The sequence below is a fragment of the Lasioglossum baleicum genome, chromosome 11 (assembly GCF_051020765.1).
Source record: "Lasioglossum baleicum chromosome 11, iyLasBale1, whole genome shotgun sequence".
Taxonomy (NCBI): domain Eukaryota; kingdom Metazoa; phylum Arthropoda; class Insecta; order Hymenoptera; family Halictidae; genus Lasioglossum; species Lasioglossum baleicum.
Genome location: NC_134939.1, coordinates 7686329 through 7705050, shown reverse-complemented (window position 1 = coordinate 7705050; position 18722 = coordinate 7686329). Strand labels below are relative to the sequence as shown.

Below are 18722 nucleotides of genomic sequence, written 5' to 3'. Positions count from 1 at the left end.
ACACGAGCAAATAGTGTCGCAGAGTTATATCAGACACATATGCTACGAAAACCGATAATTTCGAGCAAAACAAAGAAATTCCCCTTAACCTTGCATTAGCGAGAGATTTACATACACGTGTCGTCCACTTTATACTTTCCTCGTTCCGCTATCTACGCCATTTTCTTAGAACAGAGTAGTCGCAAGCTGTATTTTATTGCGCTATCGCGGTATTTACATCTCATCGAAACCCATGAAAATGCATGATTTCAACCGTTCGTGACGTGGACGCTAGAATAGAGCCCACCCGCGAGCACGTGTAGACGCAAATGCTTAGCTAACGCTTTGTCGTCGTGTGTCGTATTGTCAATAAACAACATTCGTGTAATGAGCGGCGGGTGTCTTACATATTCTGGTTTTGAATGTCATTCTTGAATTTGTGAATGTGTTCTTATATATATTTGGGTCTTCCTTTATTGATTTAATTTCTTATTTTGTAGTTAAAAACAAATATAAGTTCCGCACATATAAATTACAACAAAGTTTGAGAACTATATTTAACCCTTTGCACTCGGTTGTCCCCCCTGAGGCACCACTAAAAATTGCTGTACCATTATTCAAAATATTGTTTACATCATTAAAGATATCGGCATATAATCAATTACTAAACATTTAGATATTGTACATGGTATTATACCAATTTCATATCTGTAAAATTTCAAAAATCATAGGGAATGGAAATATTTTAGTTTTGTATAATACTCCGAGTGCAAAAAATTAATATAGCAGTCAAGGAACTGTGCTTTGAAATAAATCTCAAATAAAACATTTAAAATAGTAGGGAGTTGTTGGCAATAAAATTGAAAAACAATTCGGAGTGCAAGGGGTTAAACAGTGAAAGAAGAAGAAAACGTATTGTACACATGTTCGAGAACGTTCATGCTTAAAGAAATGAATGTGTCGAGAATTCAAAACCAGAGTAGCCCCTGGATCGTAGCCCCGCTGGTTCGTCGACACCTTCGATTAACTCGTTGGCGGTGCGCGTCGCTTAAGCGTGCCGAATTTCATTCCCGAATATCCTGCGCGTAGCAGCGAAATTCGTTTTTGTCGAAGGCAACATCTCCGGTCTCTTGTCTGACGCCTCCGCCGGAAGTGCCGACGATCCATGCGATCGAGCCGCCGGAAGTGGTCCCAGCGATCGTCGGAGTCCAAGATGCCTCCAACCAGACGGACGCGCCGGAACCGGAAGATCCGGATCCACCGGCGCCATTGCAGCCAGCGGAGGTGGCCACGTGCGTGAAACAGGAGCAAAGTAGCATACTGAGCCCATGCCAGGTATTGAACCCGACCAACTTATCCGCGACAGCTACGAACCTGACGAACCTCACGAACTTCGAGGTCGTTGCCCCCGCACCGGAGAAGCTCTGTAATGTTGTTCGGATCACGACCACGACCACAACAACCGTCAATCCGACCGTTTGCAACTTCGTTGGCAAAGTGGACAAGGGGGAGAACACTGTCATTAACATGATCGATTGCCCGAAGTACTCGGTTACGAAGGAGTGCAGGAGCGTTACCGCGATTGATAGAACGATCGAGCACGTGGTCAGGCACGCGAAAAGGCCGCATGAGGATAGAGTTCGCGTGGATGAAGAGGATGACGAGGAGGATGAGATGGCCTGCAGAGACATCAGGAGCGGGCCAAGGATCATTGAGATCACGGAGGAGAATTGCGACAGTTTTCACGAGAACCTTGAGATCTTTGGGAGGAGGAGGGATCATCCGCTGGATCGGCACAAGGAGAGGAAGAGGAGCTATACGGCGGACGCTGCCGTGGAACAGGATGGTGAGGAGGACACCCAGGTGGTGGAAAAGTTCGAGGTAAGGTCCTTGCTTTCGGTAGACATTATTAAAAGTTAAATTAAAATTGCTATGCTTGGTCCAAAATAATGGTCTAGAACAATCAATGTATTATTTCCAACCCGTTAAAATGATTAAAGAGAGGAAGAACATTTTACTTGGCCCCTGTTTTTTTTTTTATAATTAATGCATAAAACGTTTATTTTGCATAAAGATCTGCAGTCTAGCAATAACACTCGAAAAATCATAATGCTCCACATCTTCCAGGCTGAAGCGTCAAAACCCGAAGAAGCAGAGGCACCGGAGACACACATGCCCACCAGCTTCGTGTCAACAGTGCTCCCCGAAGAGTCTCGAAAGCCCGTGGAAGAGTCCAACGAGTCAAAGGTGTCATTCGACTCAAACTGTGACAATTACAGTAAAAACGAAGACGATCATCTAGCCCATGCTCGACCACAGATCAGCGTGAAATCGTTCGACATGCCGAACATCGACTGCGAAGAGCAAGAAATCGAGAAGGTGGTGGTGAAACAAGAGGCTGAAGAGTCGGCGTACGACGAGTACGCGTACAACTGCGAAGCTGCGACTTTGGAGAAGCCGAAGAGGCATTCCGTAGAAAAATCTCACCCTGGGATCGAGAACGTAGTCGAGAAACTGAAAAAGAACGCGGCTGCAGCTCTGCAAGAGACAGCTCCTCAGAAGATCGAGGAGAACACGAAGGACAAGCCTGTGGACAACTCGGGGTCGCAAAGACAATCTGAAGTGACGCCGAGGAAGCTGGAAAACGGCCTGAAGAAGCACATCCTGAAGTCCTGCGAGAACGTGCAATTCGACAGCCACGAGGTTCCGAAACACTCCGAAGACCCTGCACCTGAGATGAATGGTTCTGCAAGTGAATCGCAGCAGGATCAGTTCAAGTGCTCCCCGACGACAGAAATCGCAACATCGGTGAACAAACTCACCCTGTCCAGAGAGTTCTTCTTAAATGACAACAACAACGACACCAGGAGCAACAATAACAACATCAAACAAGCTGACAGCAGCGAGCCAATTGTGAAGAAGGAACAAAGCTCTTCTGTCGTAGCTTGTAGTATGGAAGAGGTCAAGTGCTTTGATAATAACGCTCTCACCCCGAAGAAGCATCGAAGAGTCTCCGGAGATGCATACGAATCTGACAATCAAAGTATGAAGCCTAGAGGGAACCCTAAACAGAGACTCGCAGTTGATATCAGTGGTTTAGAGTTGCTCTCGAACAGCATCGAGCAACTGGAGCAGTTGAAGCCGGACACCCAGAACATCTCTATGGCTGACGATCTTGAGAAGTCACCTGTTAGGGCTAATTTGATTTCTCCTAATGGAGAAAGCAATAATAATAATAACGTGGACAGTCCGCTGGGTTTGTTATGTGCTCTGGCGGAGCAGAGGTTCATGGAGGAGGTTGGGGACAAGGTGCCTAGGAAGTTGAACCTGGAGAGTTCAGAGGAGATATCTCGTGCTGGTAGATTGTTGTTGAACTTAGGAAGGATCAGTCATCATGGGAACGAGGAAGGATCCGCGCAGGATAAGAGGAAGTACATGCAGACTGATGTTGAAAGCAGCCAGAGCTCCAAGAGGTTCAAGAGCGATGTGGAGTTCGAGAATGATGAGGCAAGGTGTGACGTGAGTTATGATGATAAGCAGAGAGCGGAGAGTCTGCAGGATGAGGTGATCTTCAGGGCGAAGGAGAAGACCAAGAGGAATATAGATTTTTCGGAGAAAAGTGTAGAGGTTGACGAGGAAGATGAGGAAACGGTCAAAGTGAACCCCGTTGACAGAAACGGTTCCTGTAAGAACTCGGATTACGAGAGCAACGAGGCTTTCGAGGAGTTTGATCTACCCTATGATCGATACCAGACGAATGGAGTATACTGTCCGAGAGAGAGTATGGGGGATACGATGTCGGATTCTGATATGGAGTCGTATCATAAGGAAGCCGTGGAGGATGCGGAAGAGATGGATGGAAGTAGCAGAGATATGAGCAGAAGATTATCCGCAGGGGAATATCGCGATTGCCATGATTATAGAAATTTGCAGGCCAAATTGGACGCGAAGAAGTTCATCGCGCGAAAGGGTCACATGGATAATGATGCAGATTGGCCCAACATGGACGCCATGGAGCTGGATATGAGGGTTAGGCTGGCGGATATTCAGAGGCAGTATAGGGAGAAGCAGAAGGAGCTGTCTAAGCTGACCCCAAAGAAGGAGGAGAAAAAGAGCCCTGGCAGACCGAGGAAGAAGAGCCACTCTTCGAGGTAAATATATTTCTTTTTCACCACTTTTGCGTCTTTTTAGCATTACACAATAGTATTATTATAATAGCCGTATACAATTAATTTGATCAACCACTTGTTGATTAACTCGCTAAGACAGCTGACATTTTTACAGTTTGGCTATGAATTTTATTTTTCTTTGGTGGAATAATCTTTTAAAGAATGACCGATAGGGGGGGGGGTGTAGTTATTAATTAACTGGTCACAAAAGTCTCAACTTTTAGATTATACAAAAGTAGACTGTATGAATGTACTGTATTATGGTCTAAATGAGTTAATAAGAAAAAAGATTGTTAATTTTCTGATCATTTACAGTTCCGATCACGGGCCCCTTGCTTCACCATCGATGTTGGAGCCCATGTTATCTCCGCAAAAATCGCCCACGCGCTCGTTGGATGGAACACCACCGCCATTGACCCCGACTGTGCTAGCTATGCCCAGATGCAACGTAAACTTGGTGAAACTGGGTGAGCCAAGAAGTCACATTAAACTGTTGGACAGTATACCAAGCATTCCGATCCCCGTCCCACCAGTCGCCTCGCCGATTACTGTTCTACCATCGAACAAAACGTCGCAGGACGACGATGAGAAAAGCACCGGAGGGGTGAGTTACTGTTGCTATTATGCTGGAGGTCCTACAAATTCGTTTTAACACTAAACGTACCACTGCCGGTTAAATGACCGGTTTTTTTCATCTTACAATTATTGAAATTATGAAGTTGCTTACATGGAAATTGAGTCGATAAATTTCTTTGTTCAAGTACATATTGTAATAAAAATTGCGCAAAATCTAAATAAATAGAGCCTTGTCATTTTTGTAAGCTAAAACATTTTAGTCTCGGTAGGTTTAGTGTTAATTAGATTTGGTTTAGAATTACAAATACGATTCATTCAATTTTTGTAAAATATAATGTGTTTCCAGTTGGGGTATGATACTTCGTCTCCGGCACCAACTGTGGCAAGTTCGAGTTCCGCTTCAAAGAAACGAAAAGTCGGTCGGCCCAGGAAGCTGATGTGCACGTCCGGAAGTGTGAGACATTTAACGGAAACTATTGTTGCGAAGAAACCCAAAAACAAGAGCTCGTTGGTGGGCTACGTCTTGTCGTCAAAGAACAGACATCTTCAGACCAAGGTAATAGACCCCAGATATTTTCTTTCGAGAAACAGTCTACAGTGTATATTATGGTTTTTCTACAATTGAAATAATTTCTTTGCAGTACGTGAGTAAAGCTGCGTACACACCGCTGCCCTTCAAAGGCGTGATATCCACGATGAAATCGTCGACGAAGAACCACAAGTCCGGGAAATTGAAACCAAAACCCGTCAAAGAAACGCCGCTGCACAACAAGAACGTGATAAGCTCGATAGTCGCGGAGAAAGCGAAATTGAGTCAAGAGATGAAGCTGGAGAAACAGAGTAAAATAAAGTCGAAGCTGAAAACGGAAATGAAGGTGAAAACTTGGGAAGATGAAGAATCTAACAACGTTGTGGAGAACGTGTTGCCTGAACCTGTCGCACAGGAACCAATACAGGTAACGTAGCAACAGGAGGGAACGCTTATGTGGCAGTCTGTTTGCCTACTGGAAAAATGATTGAGTATAATAAACACAGCGGTGTATCCTATAAAATGAACATAATTGATTCCTAACATTAAACCTACCGAGCCTTGAAAGTAACTGACACTTGTTCCTTCATAAAAATGACATGATTGATTTTACTTAAACTTCGTGCGGCTCCTAATAAAACACGTGCTCTGCTAAAGATATCTATACAACCATTTATTTTACAATGATTGTAAAAGAAAATATTTGGAACTGATCATTTTGACCGAATTGGTATGTTTAGCGTTAAACTCTACAGACCTTGGCTTTCAAAAACATTATTATAAATTTTAAGATATGGACTGACGGGTTAATAGTGTGACATCCACTTTACCAACAAATAACATCAATTTTATCATACGTTCTCGCTTCAGGAAGTTCCGGTGGAAGCGACGGACATGATCGAGAACGAGACGGAGCCGAGCCGACACGAGAAGTCGAAGAAGAAGAAGCGAAAGTCGAGTTCGTCGTCGCCATCGCGACGCAAGTCGAGCGATAGAGAGAAGAAGGAGTCGAAACGTCGGAAATCGGTCGAGTGCAAAGAGTGCAAGGAATGCGCGAAAGCTGCGAAGGCCGAGAAGCCCGAGAAGCCCGAGAAGCCGGAGAAGCCGGAAGTCGTCAACAAGTGCAAATTAACGTCGTCGCACTTGGCCATTGACCAGCTGAGGGTTCTCACGGCGATGGGCGGGCTATTTTATGCTGGCAGGCTCAACGCCGTTCAGGCTCCCGACGTTTATGCTATCACGCTGGACGGCGAACGGGGCAACAGACCTCACATCCATTCCAGGGAGGAGATTCTGCAAGACGCGGTAAATTAACCCGTTCCTTTCGCTACAACGTCGAAACACGTTTACCCTTTGAGATTCCAAGAGCTGTTTATTTCAGAACTTGCCACAATGTCGTGTGCAGTGAGTGATCTAATTCATTAGAGTCATAGTATAAACACTATATTTCTTATACATGTGGTGGGTACAGCTATGTCCACACTGAAGCAACATCGAGCAATTTTCTGTCGCATCTTGTTGCCTTCTTCTTCCTTCATTCGGTGAAGTTTTTACTCTAACAAGTTAATCACTTAATTATGATATATAATTGAAGGGGTGGATGTATAAAGGTGTCAAGTTTGTTTTCTGTAAAAGAGTTTTTAACAAAATATGTTGTCCTTTTTGATGAATAAATATAATTATTATCTTTCTTTGTATTAAAAATTAACCATAACAATATATAATATTTGTAATTAATTTGTGTTATTATCTTCATTCATCAAAAAAGGACAACATACCTCGCTAAAAACTCTTTTACAAAAATCAAACAATTTGTTACTTGACACCTTTATCCATCTAATTCTCTTCAATTAATAAACGACTCAATTTCAATGTTACATGTAACGTCGTTAATGTATTTATAACAATCGTACTATGGGATGCAAGAAGTAACTGTGGCATCAATGGTTACTGTAAATATGATATAAATTTACCGGTGCAAAAAGTCACTGTCGAGTCTGGTTTGATACAGGACGAGAGTGAGTTGAAGTTTGACTTTGCGTGTTCTTGCTGATCACAGATCGTAGAAGTCTGTCCTGCATCGACGAAAGAATTACCACCTGGCACAAGGCTTTGCGCGTATTGGAGCCAGCAGTATCGGTGCTTGTATCCGGGCACTTCAGTGGAACCGACGGAACCGGATCCAGAGCTCGATGAAAAATTCGTCAGCGTGGAATTCGACGATGGTGACAGCGGCAGAATCCCTTTAGACGACATCAGGTTGCTGCAACCTGACTACCCTGTTGTTGGTACGCCTCTCTGACTTGTTTCATGCACACAGTTTGCATTTCGCACAATATTGGAATGAAACGAAAAATTTCAAGATTCAAGTTCTACACGTTTTACAAGCATTACAGTCTCCGCTTAAATGAATCGCTGTCTAACTGATTGAATTTCGCAGAATACGATCCAAATCCATTGTTATCGCTGGGCAAACGGCGAAGACAAACGTCCGTGTCCACGGACGACAAGCGTTCGTCCAGCACCACGCAACCTTCTTCGTTAAGCACAAACAACGCTGTCCAGACTGTCACGTCCACAACATGTTGCTACGTCTCTTCGTCTGATGGCCAGTCGCTGGAACGACACAAGTCTGACGACATGGACGCGAAAGATCTGGAGGAGTATCGCGAAAGGAAACGCATGAAGAAGAGGAGGAGGGACAAGTTGAAGAGGCTGCAGGAGGCTCAGGAGGGGAAGAAGAAGCATAAGAAGCACAAATGCTGCGACGAACACAGAAAACACAGGCATAGGAAACACCGAAAGCACAAGCACAAGCATAGCCACCAGAGCAGCAGCCATAGTGATGGCAGTCATATCAGGTTTGTTCTTTTGACAATTGGATTTAAAAAATATATATATATTTATTTATTACCATATTTAAATAAATTAATGATTTTCCAGTGGCGGAGAAAGTTGCTGCAGCCAGAAGAGCGAGGAAGAAGTACTAAGGGAGGCAGCTGTGACTACAGTGGAACAGGATGAAGTAGCAACTGAGGAGGAGCCAACACCTCAAGAAGAGGTGGTAGAAGTTGCTCCTGTAGAGCAGATCAAGGAATCTGTTCGCGAAGAGAAACACGAAAAGCCGAAAAAATCGGACAAGAAGTCGAAAATTCGTGAGCGGCAGGAATCCGTGGAAAGTCGCAGTAAAATGGCCGCATTCCTACCTGCTAGACAGTTGTGGGGATGGGCTGGGAAAGGTTACAGGCGACGTGGTGCTAAAGGAAGGGCCAAGAAGCAATTCTTCAGAGCCATTCAACGCGGAAGCGAAACTATTCAAATCGGTGATAGTGCAGTATTTTTATCGACCGGCAGACCGGACAGACCTTACATTGGACGCATCGAATCCATGTGGGAGACTTCCAGTTCCAACATGATCGTCAAGGTCAAGTGGTTTTATCATCCCGAAGAGACGGTTGGCTGTCCCACAAACTTGAAATACCCGGTAAGAAACTGTTCTTTTTACACAACGGTTACAAAAACGTTGTAACTGTGAAATGAAAACTCCGATACCCACAGTGGAGTATTTAGGCCGAAAAGTCGGAAAAAGGTGATGATATAACAGGTCGTTAGTTTCGTCTTAAGAAAATCCAGATGACTTTTATTTCTTGTCGAAAAAAATGTTTTTCGATATTTTATATATGTAGAGGTGTGAATGAAATCTCTTGACTTTCGATGTAGTAGAATACTTCACGGGTGTACAAATGACTTTAACTTTATCTACGTCGAACAACAAAAATTGTACGGCTTACGCAAACTTTTCGGTTCAAATACCCCACTGTGAGACCCATGGTGTCGACGACTTCTGTAGCTGTGATGCTAATTGTTTCCTCGCTGAACAAGAAGTAACAGAACTTTGTGAATGTCCAGGGCGCGCTGTTCGAGTCCCCGCACATGGACGAGAACGACGTTCAGACAATCTCTCACAAATGCGAGGTGCTACCGCTGGAAGAATATACGGATAAGCTAGGTAAAGAACCGCACAGGTACCTAACGATCTACGACAATAACGACATGTATTATTTGGCCGGTGACTACGACCCTACCACGCACCTCTTGACCATGCAACCTGGGGTTGTTTGAGAACAGCTAAAGCTGACGATTAAGCTAACGGGTGTTACTTAATTGTCGTCAGCAATCGAATATTACGAAGTAACTATGAAACGCCGTGGTCGCGTTTACCACCACAGTCTGGGAACTTATCGTTTGCAGCGAAGGAACGCTTTCTGGGCGAATAGCCGGATGATTTCGAATGTCGATGATTTCACGAACAAGTCATTTGTAGCTTCCGATCGTCGCAGGAACATTTTTCAACGAACAAAACAGCTTCGATTGTACTTTTGACGGAACCGTTTCGGCGGATTTCGACCGCAAGGCACAAGCATTATTTATTATCGCAGTGTGAACGGTACATTTTATTTCTCTTAATCTCTCTACATTGTTTGCGGCCGTTGATTTTTGCATTTAACCGATTTCGGGGGAAATGCGTGACACCGTGATCGGGATTCTCGAAGCGTCGAGAACCGGTTGTTGATTAAATAGTTTATCTTGCGTCTTTCATATCGTTCGTGTTCGAACGTCGAGCTTATATTTCTTTCGCCGGTATGTAAATCTTTATCGAGGGAACACAGTTTCCTATCTTCTCGGTTCGTTGTTACGATTGACGGGAGCGATACGCGGATACAGAGTGTTTCGCGCGTATTGACAGACACGTGCAATGACGAGTTGTTTCATTGTTCAAGAGGTATATATCAGACTAGCCTGATATTGTGATAGTTTTATATATGGGCAGGGGGATCGAGGCGACCGAGTGTGTCGATCGTCGATCGTTCGTGCGCAGGGGATCGTTGTCGAACGAGGATTCGTGTCGAATGTAAGCAGGAGGCTTGTGCCTTGTGTAACAGAATTCAAAACGGAAAGGAACTCTCTATCTTTTACGGTTATCGGTAAATACACCCCGATAGCAGACCGTATTTCGAGAGAGAAAGAGACAGGAAGAGCGAGAGAGAGAGAATGAGAGAGAGAGAGAGAGCGGGGACGCGTGTATAACAATTCTGTATAGGAGAGATGCAATAAGTATACCGAGCGGCATTACGACGACGCGAGAGAATCTACGAGAAGACTCTTCTCGACATTGAGAATGTTTTATTGACTGTGTATATACTATACATGCATAGAGTCTATATATGGATGTTGTACATAAACGTTAAGTATCTAACTACAAAAGAGACTCTCCTCTAATTGTTAATCGTTAGACCCGTGTTTAATAATACAAGTATCGTCCGAGAACCCTCAAGAAACGAACGGCGAGCGAGAGGAGATTCCACGGGAATTCTCCTGGATCTCTTTAGACCGAGGAAAACGAGCTACCAAGATTTTCGAGGCCCCCAGTATTTCAAATAGAGACCTTCCCTTATTCAATACTCTCGCGTTCGACGCAAATACACACACACAGAGATACAGTATATGTACTTAGATTAAGAATCGCCTGTTCGTGTCCCTTCGATTCTTTCCTAGGTCTTGACATACAGTGGTCGCTCGATAAGAGAGCGAGTTTCGGGGCTCTAGAGGCGGGCACTTCCGCTAAGCGGCTGACGAGCGACCAATCACAAGCGTCGGGAGTGGTTATGTGTAGCGGGAGCCAATGGCTTGTCGAGTGACGGGTATCATTGGTTTTCCGTAGGATTTAGGACATTGTGGAGATGATAAATCGATTGTGATGCGAGCAGGTGTCCTTCTCGTTTTATTTCTGAACAATGCAAGGAAAACAGGACCGTTGGAGCTGACGCTGGATGCGTTCAGTCTGCTGACAAGCGTTATCGCCGGTGATACGAAACTAGGTGCTTCACACAACCTGTTTGTGGGCTACGCGCGCGTTATTGTTCCCAAAACGTTGATCCCGAGGTAGAGGTATTACTATTGATTATAGATAAATTGTCGATAGCCTATTCATACCTAATGATGTATTGCCAAAGCGAACAGAAGCGGCTGGGATGCAACGCATTAATTTAGTTATACTTCGACTGCGGATTTTATACGTTTAGAGCAAAATTGTGAAATACAAAAACGTAGAAGCTTCGAAAGAATTTAACACTTTGTGCTGTACCAAAAGGAAGCTTAGAGAACTCTTCCTTTACATAATAGTCCCAAATGGAATGATTAGAGCTTAATCAGTTTCTGGGCGTGACTTGTAAAATACAATAGTTGTATGATATTAACATTTATCGATATTCGCACCTCTATTCGGGATTAGACAATGCGGAACTCGTAAGCGTTAAGATCTTCTTGTTATAGTGACTCGCGAAAGTATCTGGACGATTATCTTTACGGAAATACAAGACAAATACTTAACGAAATTAGAAAAACTTTTTAAGTCAGCATTATTGTTAAAAATTTCTTTTGTTTCGTGCTAAAAACCGTGCAGGGTCGAATTGATAATAAGAAAAGACACTTGCAATATATTCTTCTATGTCAATGTGGTCCTTTTTGACCATTCTTCATGCTTCACGTTACTTTAACTCCTCGATTCCGTTGGAATAAAAGAATATGTCGGAAACGCTCAATTATTAATTTCGGCACTGCCCGGTTCTCGATTTGAAACAACGGAAACATTTAACCAAATTAAAAAATTCGAAACACGTTCGAAAGAGGAACAGTGAAAGGTTGAATCTTGACAGGATGCGTACAGGAATCCAATATACAGGGTGTTTCGTAAAATATAGGACTCACTTCAGGAGTCAGGAAAAAGTTCATATGAACCTGTATTTGTATTTGACCCTGTTACAAAGTCATAACCACTTCCGTGTTCCAATAATCCGCACGACATTACGAAGTACTTCTAGCTAGAGAACTGATCACTTGAAATCCATAACTTGTATACTGCAAATATTCGAAAATACGAAACCGATGTTTAATAATTGTACAAACCGAGGATAATCATTTCGAGCAACTTCTAATAGATAACGACTTACTTAAAATGATAGGGGGTTGTTAGAAAACAATTGTTTAAAATCAGTACCAATCGAAGAGCTAGCTGTCTATCGAAGTGCATTCTAAATAAAACGCTTAGATGATAGTGGGTCAACATTTACAAAAAATGTTTACAGCAAAGGGTAAAAATTCGTAAACATAAGCGTCCAAACACTTTCCCAAATCACCACAAGCCCCCCCGGCGAGCTCGCTTTCTCCGAGTTCAGGGGACCTTCCATGCCGGGAAGGAAAGATACGAATTGTGTTGACTCGAGAGGACGTCGTTCGATCGCGATTCTCGATCGATCCTCTATCTTGTCAAGGCCACGCCCTTGAATTTTTGGTTTTCGCGCGATCGCTACCGAGAACAGGTGTTTCGATCTGCTGCTAGCAACGGGACGAAGCGCGATCTTAGTACAAACTGCAGTTACAATAATCGGCCATGCGGTGTCGGCGACGACGATAAAAGTACTTACTTGTGTGTCGTGACGCGCGCGATCCTCCACGGTGTCCCATGCGGTTCTTCGTGGTATACCATGGACGCAGCTATCGGTCTCCGACAGATCACGATCTCCGTTTCTACTGTAAGTGATCGTTGATCTTACGCCGACGCGACGAGGTCATTTCGTCGCCGATATCCGGGGCGACAGATCGATGGATCGCCTTCTCTAGCCAGTATCGATCGCGCACGCCATACACGGTCTCTGTATATTTCCATGGTATTTTTCAGAGGCGTGCGAGAACCCGAAAATGTCTGGTCGGGCTTCCCGAAACGTTGAGACGAGCTTCGTTCAATGGGACTGCCAATTGAAATTGTTAAATATTCGCAGAATAAACGAGCACAGCTCGTTGTTGTATTCATAAAATTTTTGTGTCACGTGATGAAAATTCAAATCGGAGTGAATTAGACATTCTTGTGAACACTTCCAATTGACGATCATGTTCGACACAAGTTCGTTCCGAAGTACAGTTTGAATTTCGGGTAGCTTGATTCGACTACGACAATTTCCGGCCTGAAAGATTTTCGGGTTCTCGCTCGCCTCTAGTATTTCTTGGTTTTTCCTGGGGATCACTTTATACTGACTTATCCTCGACGCTTCGGTTCTGTGAGAAGCAGCTTACGCGTAGACACAACGTAGAGGAGGCATGTTCGCTTGTAGATTTGTAAATATACGTAGATTAGGTACATATAGAGTCTAAGGAAATGTCGGTGTCCTCGATCGTTTTTTTATACACGTCCCGATCGAATTTACCTGTACCGCCCCGCGGATTTACCTTCGCTCGGCGATTTTTCTTCGATGAATGAAGTAAAACAGAAATATACCGGTCCAAAGGAATCATATCTAGAATCTAGAGTATGGATCGGTCCGTAGATGATACATATTATGGCTAATCACCCTAAACGGCTCCACGCCGGAACGTTTCGTCGATTTTTAGCGCCGCAGTGAGATTTTCGAAGCACTCGTGCAATCTGTTGCGGAATTGTCAGCTCGAAGCGAAAGTATTTGCGAAATGGTGCAATTTCAATGATCCTGAGGTATTTTCTCAACGTCGATATTCTAAACAACTGATTCTATGGGTGTATGCATACAGTGGATCGCGGAATTGTTACAGCTACTTGCATAGATTCACAATTTTATATTAAAATAATCAACATTTTACATTCATTTTTATTAGTTCCATTTAACTGTTTGGGATAAAAAGAATTCACACTTATGCTTTTTCTTTATAGTAATTTTAGTTATGAAATTGAGTGGAATTTGAAAACTATATATAGCTCAAACCTCACCAAAGTCATAATGTTATCATTAGACTGCGGATCTTTATGCCAAATAAAAAAATATTCTACTTTAATTGCAACAAGCTGGAATGAAATAGAAATGCATTTTCTTCCTTCATATGTTTAACAGGTCGAAAATAATGTAACTTTCCACTGGTTGGAATGACAACTCTCCATTTTTGTCATAAATGCATAAAATCCGCAGTCTAGTTATTATGAATTACAATGTAAATCATAATATCAAAAATATTTTCAGCGGCCCTTTTCAAAGTTTTCCATTAGAAAGTTCTTTAGAATGTTGAGGTTGATAATGTCAAGATTATTGAAATTGGCGGAGTGTACCCTCTCATAAACAATTACCTAGTTTCTCTTACGGAGAAATGATTAGTGGAAACAAATTCTCCCTCGCGTACAGACGTATTTTCTATTGATTCTGTACGAGAAGGATTCTCGTAACCCATTAAGTCCCTGGCAATATAATTATTAATTCTCTGTCAAAATATACAGAGAAGCATATAAATGCTTCAAATGAAATTTTCGATCTTATGGAACTGAATAGATAAAGGTAAAATAACCATAAAAAACCTAGGTAAAATAACTAACGTACTATTTTAGGAAATATAAAAATTAAATAAAGACTACATATGAAAATCCATTACACAAGAAAAATACGTAAAACAGACTTCCCATAATTTAAGACAAAATTGGTTGATCACTATGTAAATACTTCCGTTTCTGCAAATTTCAAGTAGGTTCTATGAGTGAGAACACATAGTGAAGACAAAAATATTAACACATTATTGTGCATTGTGTTAAATCTTTAATTCGTGGATCTCATAATTAACAATTTGTAACTTTGTTTTACATGCAACTTGTTAAATGATGTAACTGCAGTAAATAATGGGAATGATTTTCAAGAGTTGAGTATGGTTTGATTGTTCGTATTCGTTAATTCGTCATGAATTAATTTGTATACTTAATAATTGCAACAATAGGATTTATTCCTAAAAATTCTCCGAAAAACCGATTGAGAAGAGTTGCATTAAGTCCTGGGCCTTAATGGGTTAATTGAGCAAGCAGTTGATACGCTGCGGCTCTAATGAGTCTCTAAAGAGTACGATCGGATCCATGGAAATTTCGTCGGCTCGAACATATTTTGTACATACTCTTGATTCGTCGGATAGGTCTCGGAACAATGAGGCAGATGCCGATGTATCTCGCACCGACACTTCTTTATTCTTGAGAAATCTCTTCGTGGAATTGAGGCGCGTTCCGGAGAGTTACACGGTTGCTCGTGGGAGAATAGACGACGTGTCCTTCGAATGAAGACATCTGAACCGTGATTCGCTCTGTTCTGGCAGATTCGAGACTCGGTGAGACATTTTTCTAAGAGATAAGCGTAGACCGTTCGAGCTAGTCGAGCCGCTGTGTAAGCAGTGCTGGGTACACTTGCAGTTCAAACTAAAAAAGTAGAAATAAGAGATTATTTCCCAAATTGTATTATATTGATCAAAATATTTCAAACAATTATTCACTGTATTCATTTAATGTTCTTTCGAATGAATTCTAAAAATGCTCATTTGCAATGAACAAATTATGACGCATTGATTCATTTCAGATAATTATTGGGTTGGCAAGAAAGTAATTTCCGCATTTTAAGGTGAAATAAAATCGAATTTCTTTATTCAAGCGATGAACTTTAATCAATAAAATATTTTCTTATTTATTCGTTTTGGCAAAAGGGAAAATATCTTATTCATTAAAGTTCGTTGCTTGAATAAAACAATTGGGCTCTATTTCACCTTAAAATACCGTAATTACCTGCTGGCCAACCCAATGTTTGTATTATTGAAAATGCTATACGAAATTATTAATATTGACAAGTATATTTAATGTATATTCGAATGATATACATTTCAATAGTTACGTAAGTGTTTCTGTCTTCATTTGTATAATTTTACTAGGCCCTCCGGGCGGGTTGCGCCCGACCGCTGGCGGTATACCTAAAAAGGTTGTTATAACAGGCAAAAAGCATGGATCAGTTCCGAACCGGCCGATTATTTACAACCACCGCGCTCCGACACATACTTTTCTATTTTATATGTATAGATAGATAGAAGATAGATATATATATTAGTTTTGATTGGTTAAAATTTACCTCTCTCGAAAGAAAAATTAAATGAGGGTGTAGTTTATTAATTTACTGACCCTCTCGGGTATAATGAATATTTTCAAATAATTTTGTACGTAAATATGTTAGGTATAGAAATAAATTCTTTACCATTTTTTGGGTAAAAGCTGGGTGTGCCTGATCGCTAGTACGATTTTATGTATTTATAACAAAAGTGAACAACATTCTATAAAATTCGGAAGTGAGAGACAATTTCCTGCATTAACTAAAAAATGCCTAATAATTATGTAAATAAAATCGAAACACTATCACTATTCCCAAAAACTTCACAAATCTGCGTTCTCACTGTAAAAATAAAATAGCAACACTTTCTGTTTTCCTGGATTAATACTTTTTCTATATTTTGCAAGTACACGGTGTAAAAACACAAAAATTGAAAAAGACGAAGGACCACAAGGATCCGCTAATAAGAAATGACAAGAATCTTGAATAGCCAGGTTTCAATTATTATTTGGTAACGAATTTTATTGAAAAATGTACCCAGCTCTGCGTGTAAGGGTAACCTGTAAAAGTGCGATTGCAGAAAGCGGTTAAAGGATGGACGAAAGGTTCGCGTTTCTGCGTCGGACGACGAGTGACGGATCCGTTCATTGTCGGAAGATTGTATATTGTATCTCTTCTCCTTCTGCTATCTCTTTCACTGATGCACCGGACACTGATATTCTCCCGGCAGATTTCTCCGTTTTCTAGGAGACACGAGCATTTCGTCGATCCGACACCATGAAAAGCGGAGCCCACGGGGCCCCTTTTTTCGTCAGGTTGCGTACTCGATTTATTGCCATTTGTATCTAATTGTTCGTCCGCGAGTTGTGATTCGTGTGTACGACGACAACGGCGACGACGACAACGCGGTGAACTGCGATAGTTTAGCGTTTAGAAAACGATACAACGCGGACCTGTATATGTATAGTTCTACGTGGTAAGGAATGCGTGGATAACACTTAACGGGGTGTGCGCGAGAACACAAAACGCAGAAGACAAAGATGAAAAAGAGGAATATTTTATTCTAGAGAAAATCGAAATTGTTCTATATTTTATTAACGGAGAATTAATGAATCGCGGATAGTCGATCTAACAAATACAGTAGATGACCGCGTGAACGTGAGATAACGGGAGCGATGACGCGAGTAAGTTATAGTAAGCTAAACAAACAAACAAACAAACAAACAAACAAAAAAAAAAACGAATAAAAGCAGCACATGAAATGTCAAAAAAAGAATATCTATATATAGATATATATAAGTGAAAAATATATATATATACATATACGATGATAAACGAGAGAGGCGGAAAAAATGGTAAATTGCGCGAGATGCTATAGAAAACTTAAGGAGATCTTCAAAGCGCGACTGTTTCGAACCCAAAAGTCTGAGAACAAAAAAAAACGAAGAAGAAAGAAACACAAGAAAATATAACGCAAGATTTCGAAGATAAAACAAAGAGAGATACAGTTGAATTTCGTTTATATTTTCCTACGCGACTTTTGTATGGGTAAGTGGCGTGCGTGCGTGCGTGCATGCATGTGTATGCGTGTATTGTAAACCGAGTCTCGGTTTGATGCTTGTAATAGAAAGTATACACGAGTTTCTGAGGTCTCGCTGAAATACGCTAAAACGGAGGACACAGAAGAATATTGCGGCGAATGTAAATGCTGATAAATGCACTGCGTTAAATGTACTTGTACATAGAGGTATATTGTTTTATTTTTCTTTTTTTTTTTTTAGTTTCGCTTGATTTCTAACAGTATTGTCAGGTGAAGAAACCATTTTTCTCCCCCGCGGGCAAGTGCGCTTCGGTTCGAATTCCTTTTTTCTATCTACTCGGTAAAACAAGATTCACGTATTTATGTTGGAAACAGTTGAAATAAATGCCATTGTCATTGAGGACTCCGTTACAGGCTGGCCAGACTTATTCCATCCTTCGTGACATTTTTTCAGGTCGAGCACCGACGAATCTGATATGGAACGAGCAGGAACTTCAACCGAGTTGTTCGTCGAATTTTTATGCATTTATGAAGAAATTAACTGGGAGAAATATAAAGTATCTACGAGTATTACGTTGTTTTCAACGCAGAAAATGACTATTAAGAGGTGAAATGAATTTTTATTTAACTACTGCTTCCCACGATCGATGCAGAATATTTAAAAATTGTGCAAATATAAAATCGTAGCTATTTTGCCACGAAATCCAATCTTAAATGGGTCACAATCAATTATTAGAAGTGTACAGCACAGGGTGTGAGTGGATGGGTGATTCTACATGTAAAAATAAGTCGAAAACACGTAATAACATTTTTTCGTTAGACGACTCATTTCCGAGAAAATCGAGTTTGAAGATCCGTCGGGTTCGCGCGCTATAGTATATGCAGGAAGTAGAATTGGTTGGTCATGATCAGACGCCGCGTCAACCTATTTAATAGCACGCGTATTCGCAGCATTTCCAAACTCGATTTTCTCGAAATCGAGACGTCAAACGAAAAAATCTTATTAC

General features: G+C 41.6%; 1 protein-coding gene across 5 annotated transcripts in view; it reads left to right on the top strand.

Annotated features, from left to right (window-relative positions):
- Wge (BAH domain and coiled-coil containing protein winged eye) overlaps nucleotides 1-18118 on the top strand; it is a 163261-nt gene extending 145143 nt beyond the window's left edge. For 4 of the 5 annotated variants that reach the window (XM_076432903.1, XM_076432900.1, XM_076432899.1 and 1 more), the window contains 10 exons: nucleotides 1069-1860; nucleotides 2107-4130; nucleotides 4464-4752; nucleotides 5071-5280; nucleotides 5366-5680; nucleotides 6124-6558; nucleotides 7313-7541; nucleotides 7694-8114; nucleotides 8197-8737; nucleotides 9163-18118. In XM_076432903.1, the coding sequence (XP_076289018.1) occupies nucleotides 1069-1860; nucleotides 2107-4130; nucleotides 4464-4752; nucleotides 5071-5280; nucleotides 5366-5680; nucleotides 6124-6558; nucleotides 7313-7541; nucleotides 7694-8114; nucleotides 8197-8737; nucleotides 9163-9375 (5469 nt within the window). In that variant the 3' untranslated portion in view covers nucleotides 9376-18118. The remainder of the gene's footprint in view (nucleotides 1-1068; nucleotides 1861-2106; nucleotides 4131-4463; nucleotides 4753-5070; nucleotides 5281-5365; nucleotides 5681-6123; nucleotides 6559-7312; nucleotides 7542-7693; nucleotides 8115-8196; nucleotides 8738-9162) is intronic. The other variant, XM_076432901.1, reaches the window with a different exon arrangement.
- Nucleotides 18119-18722: the final 604 nt, after the last annotated feature.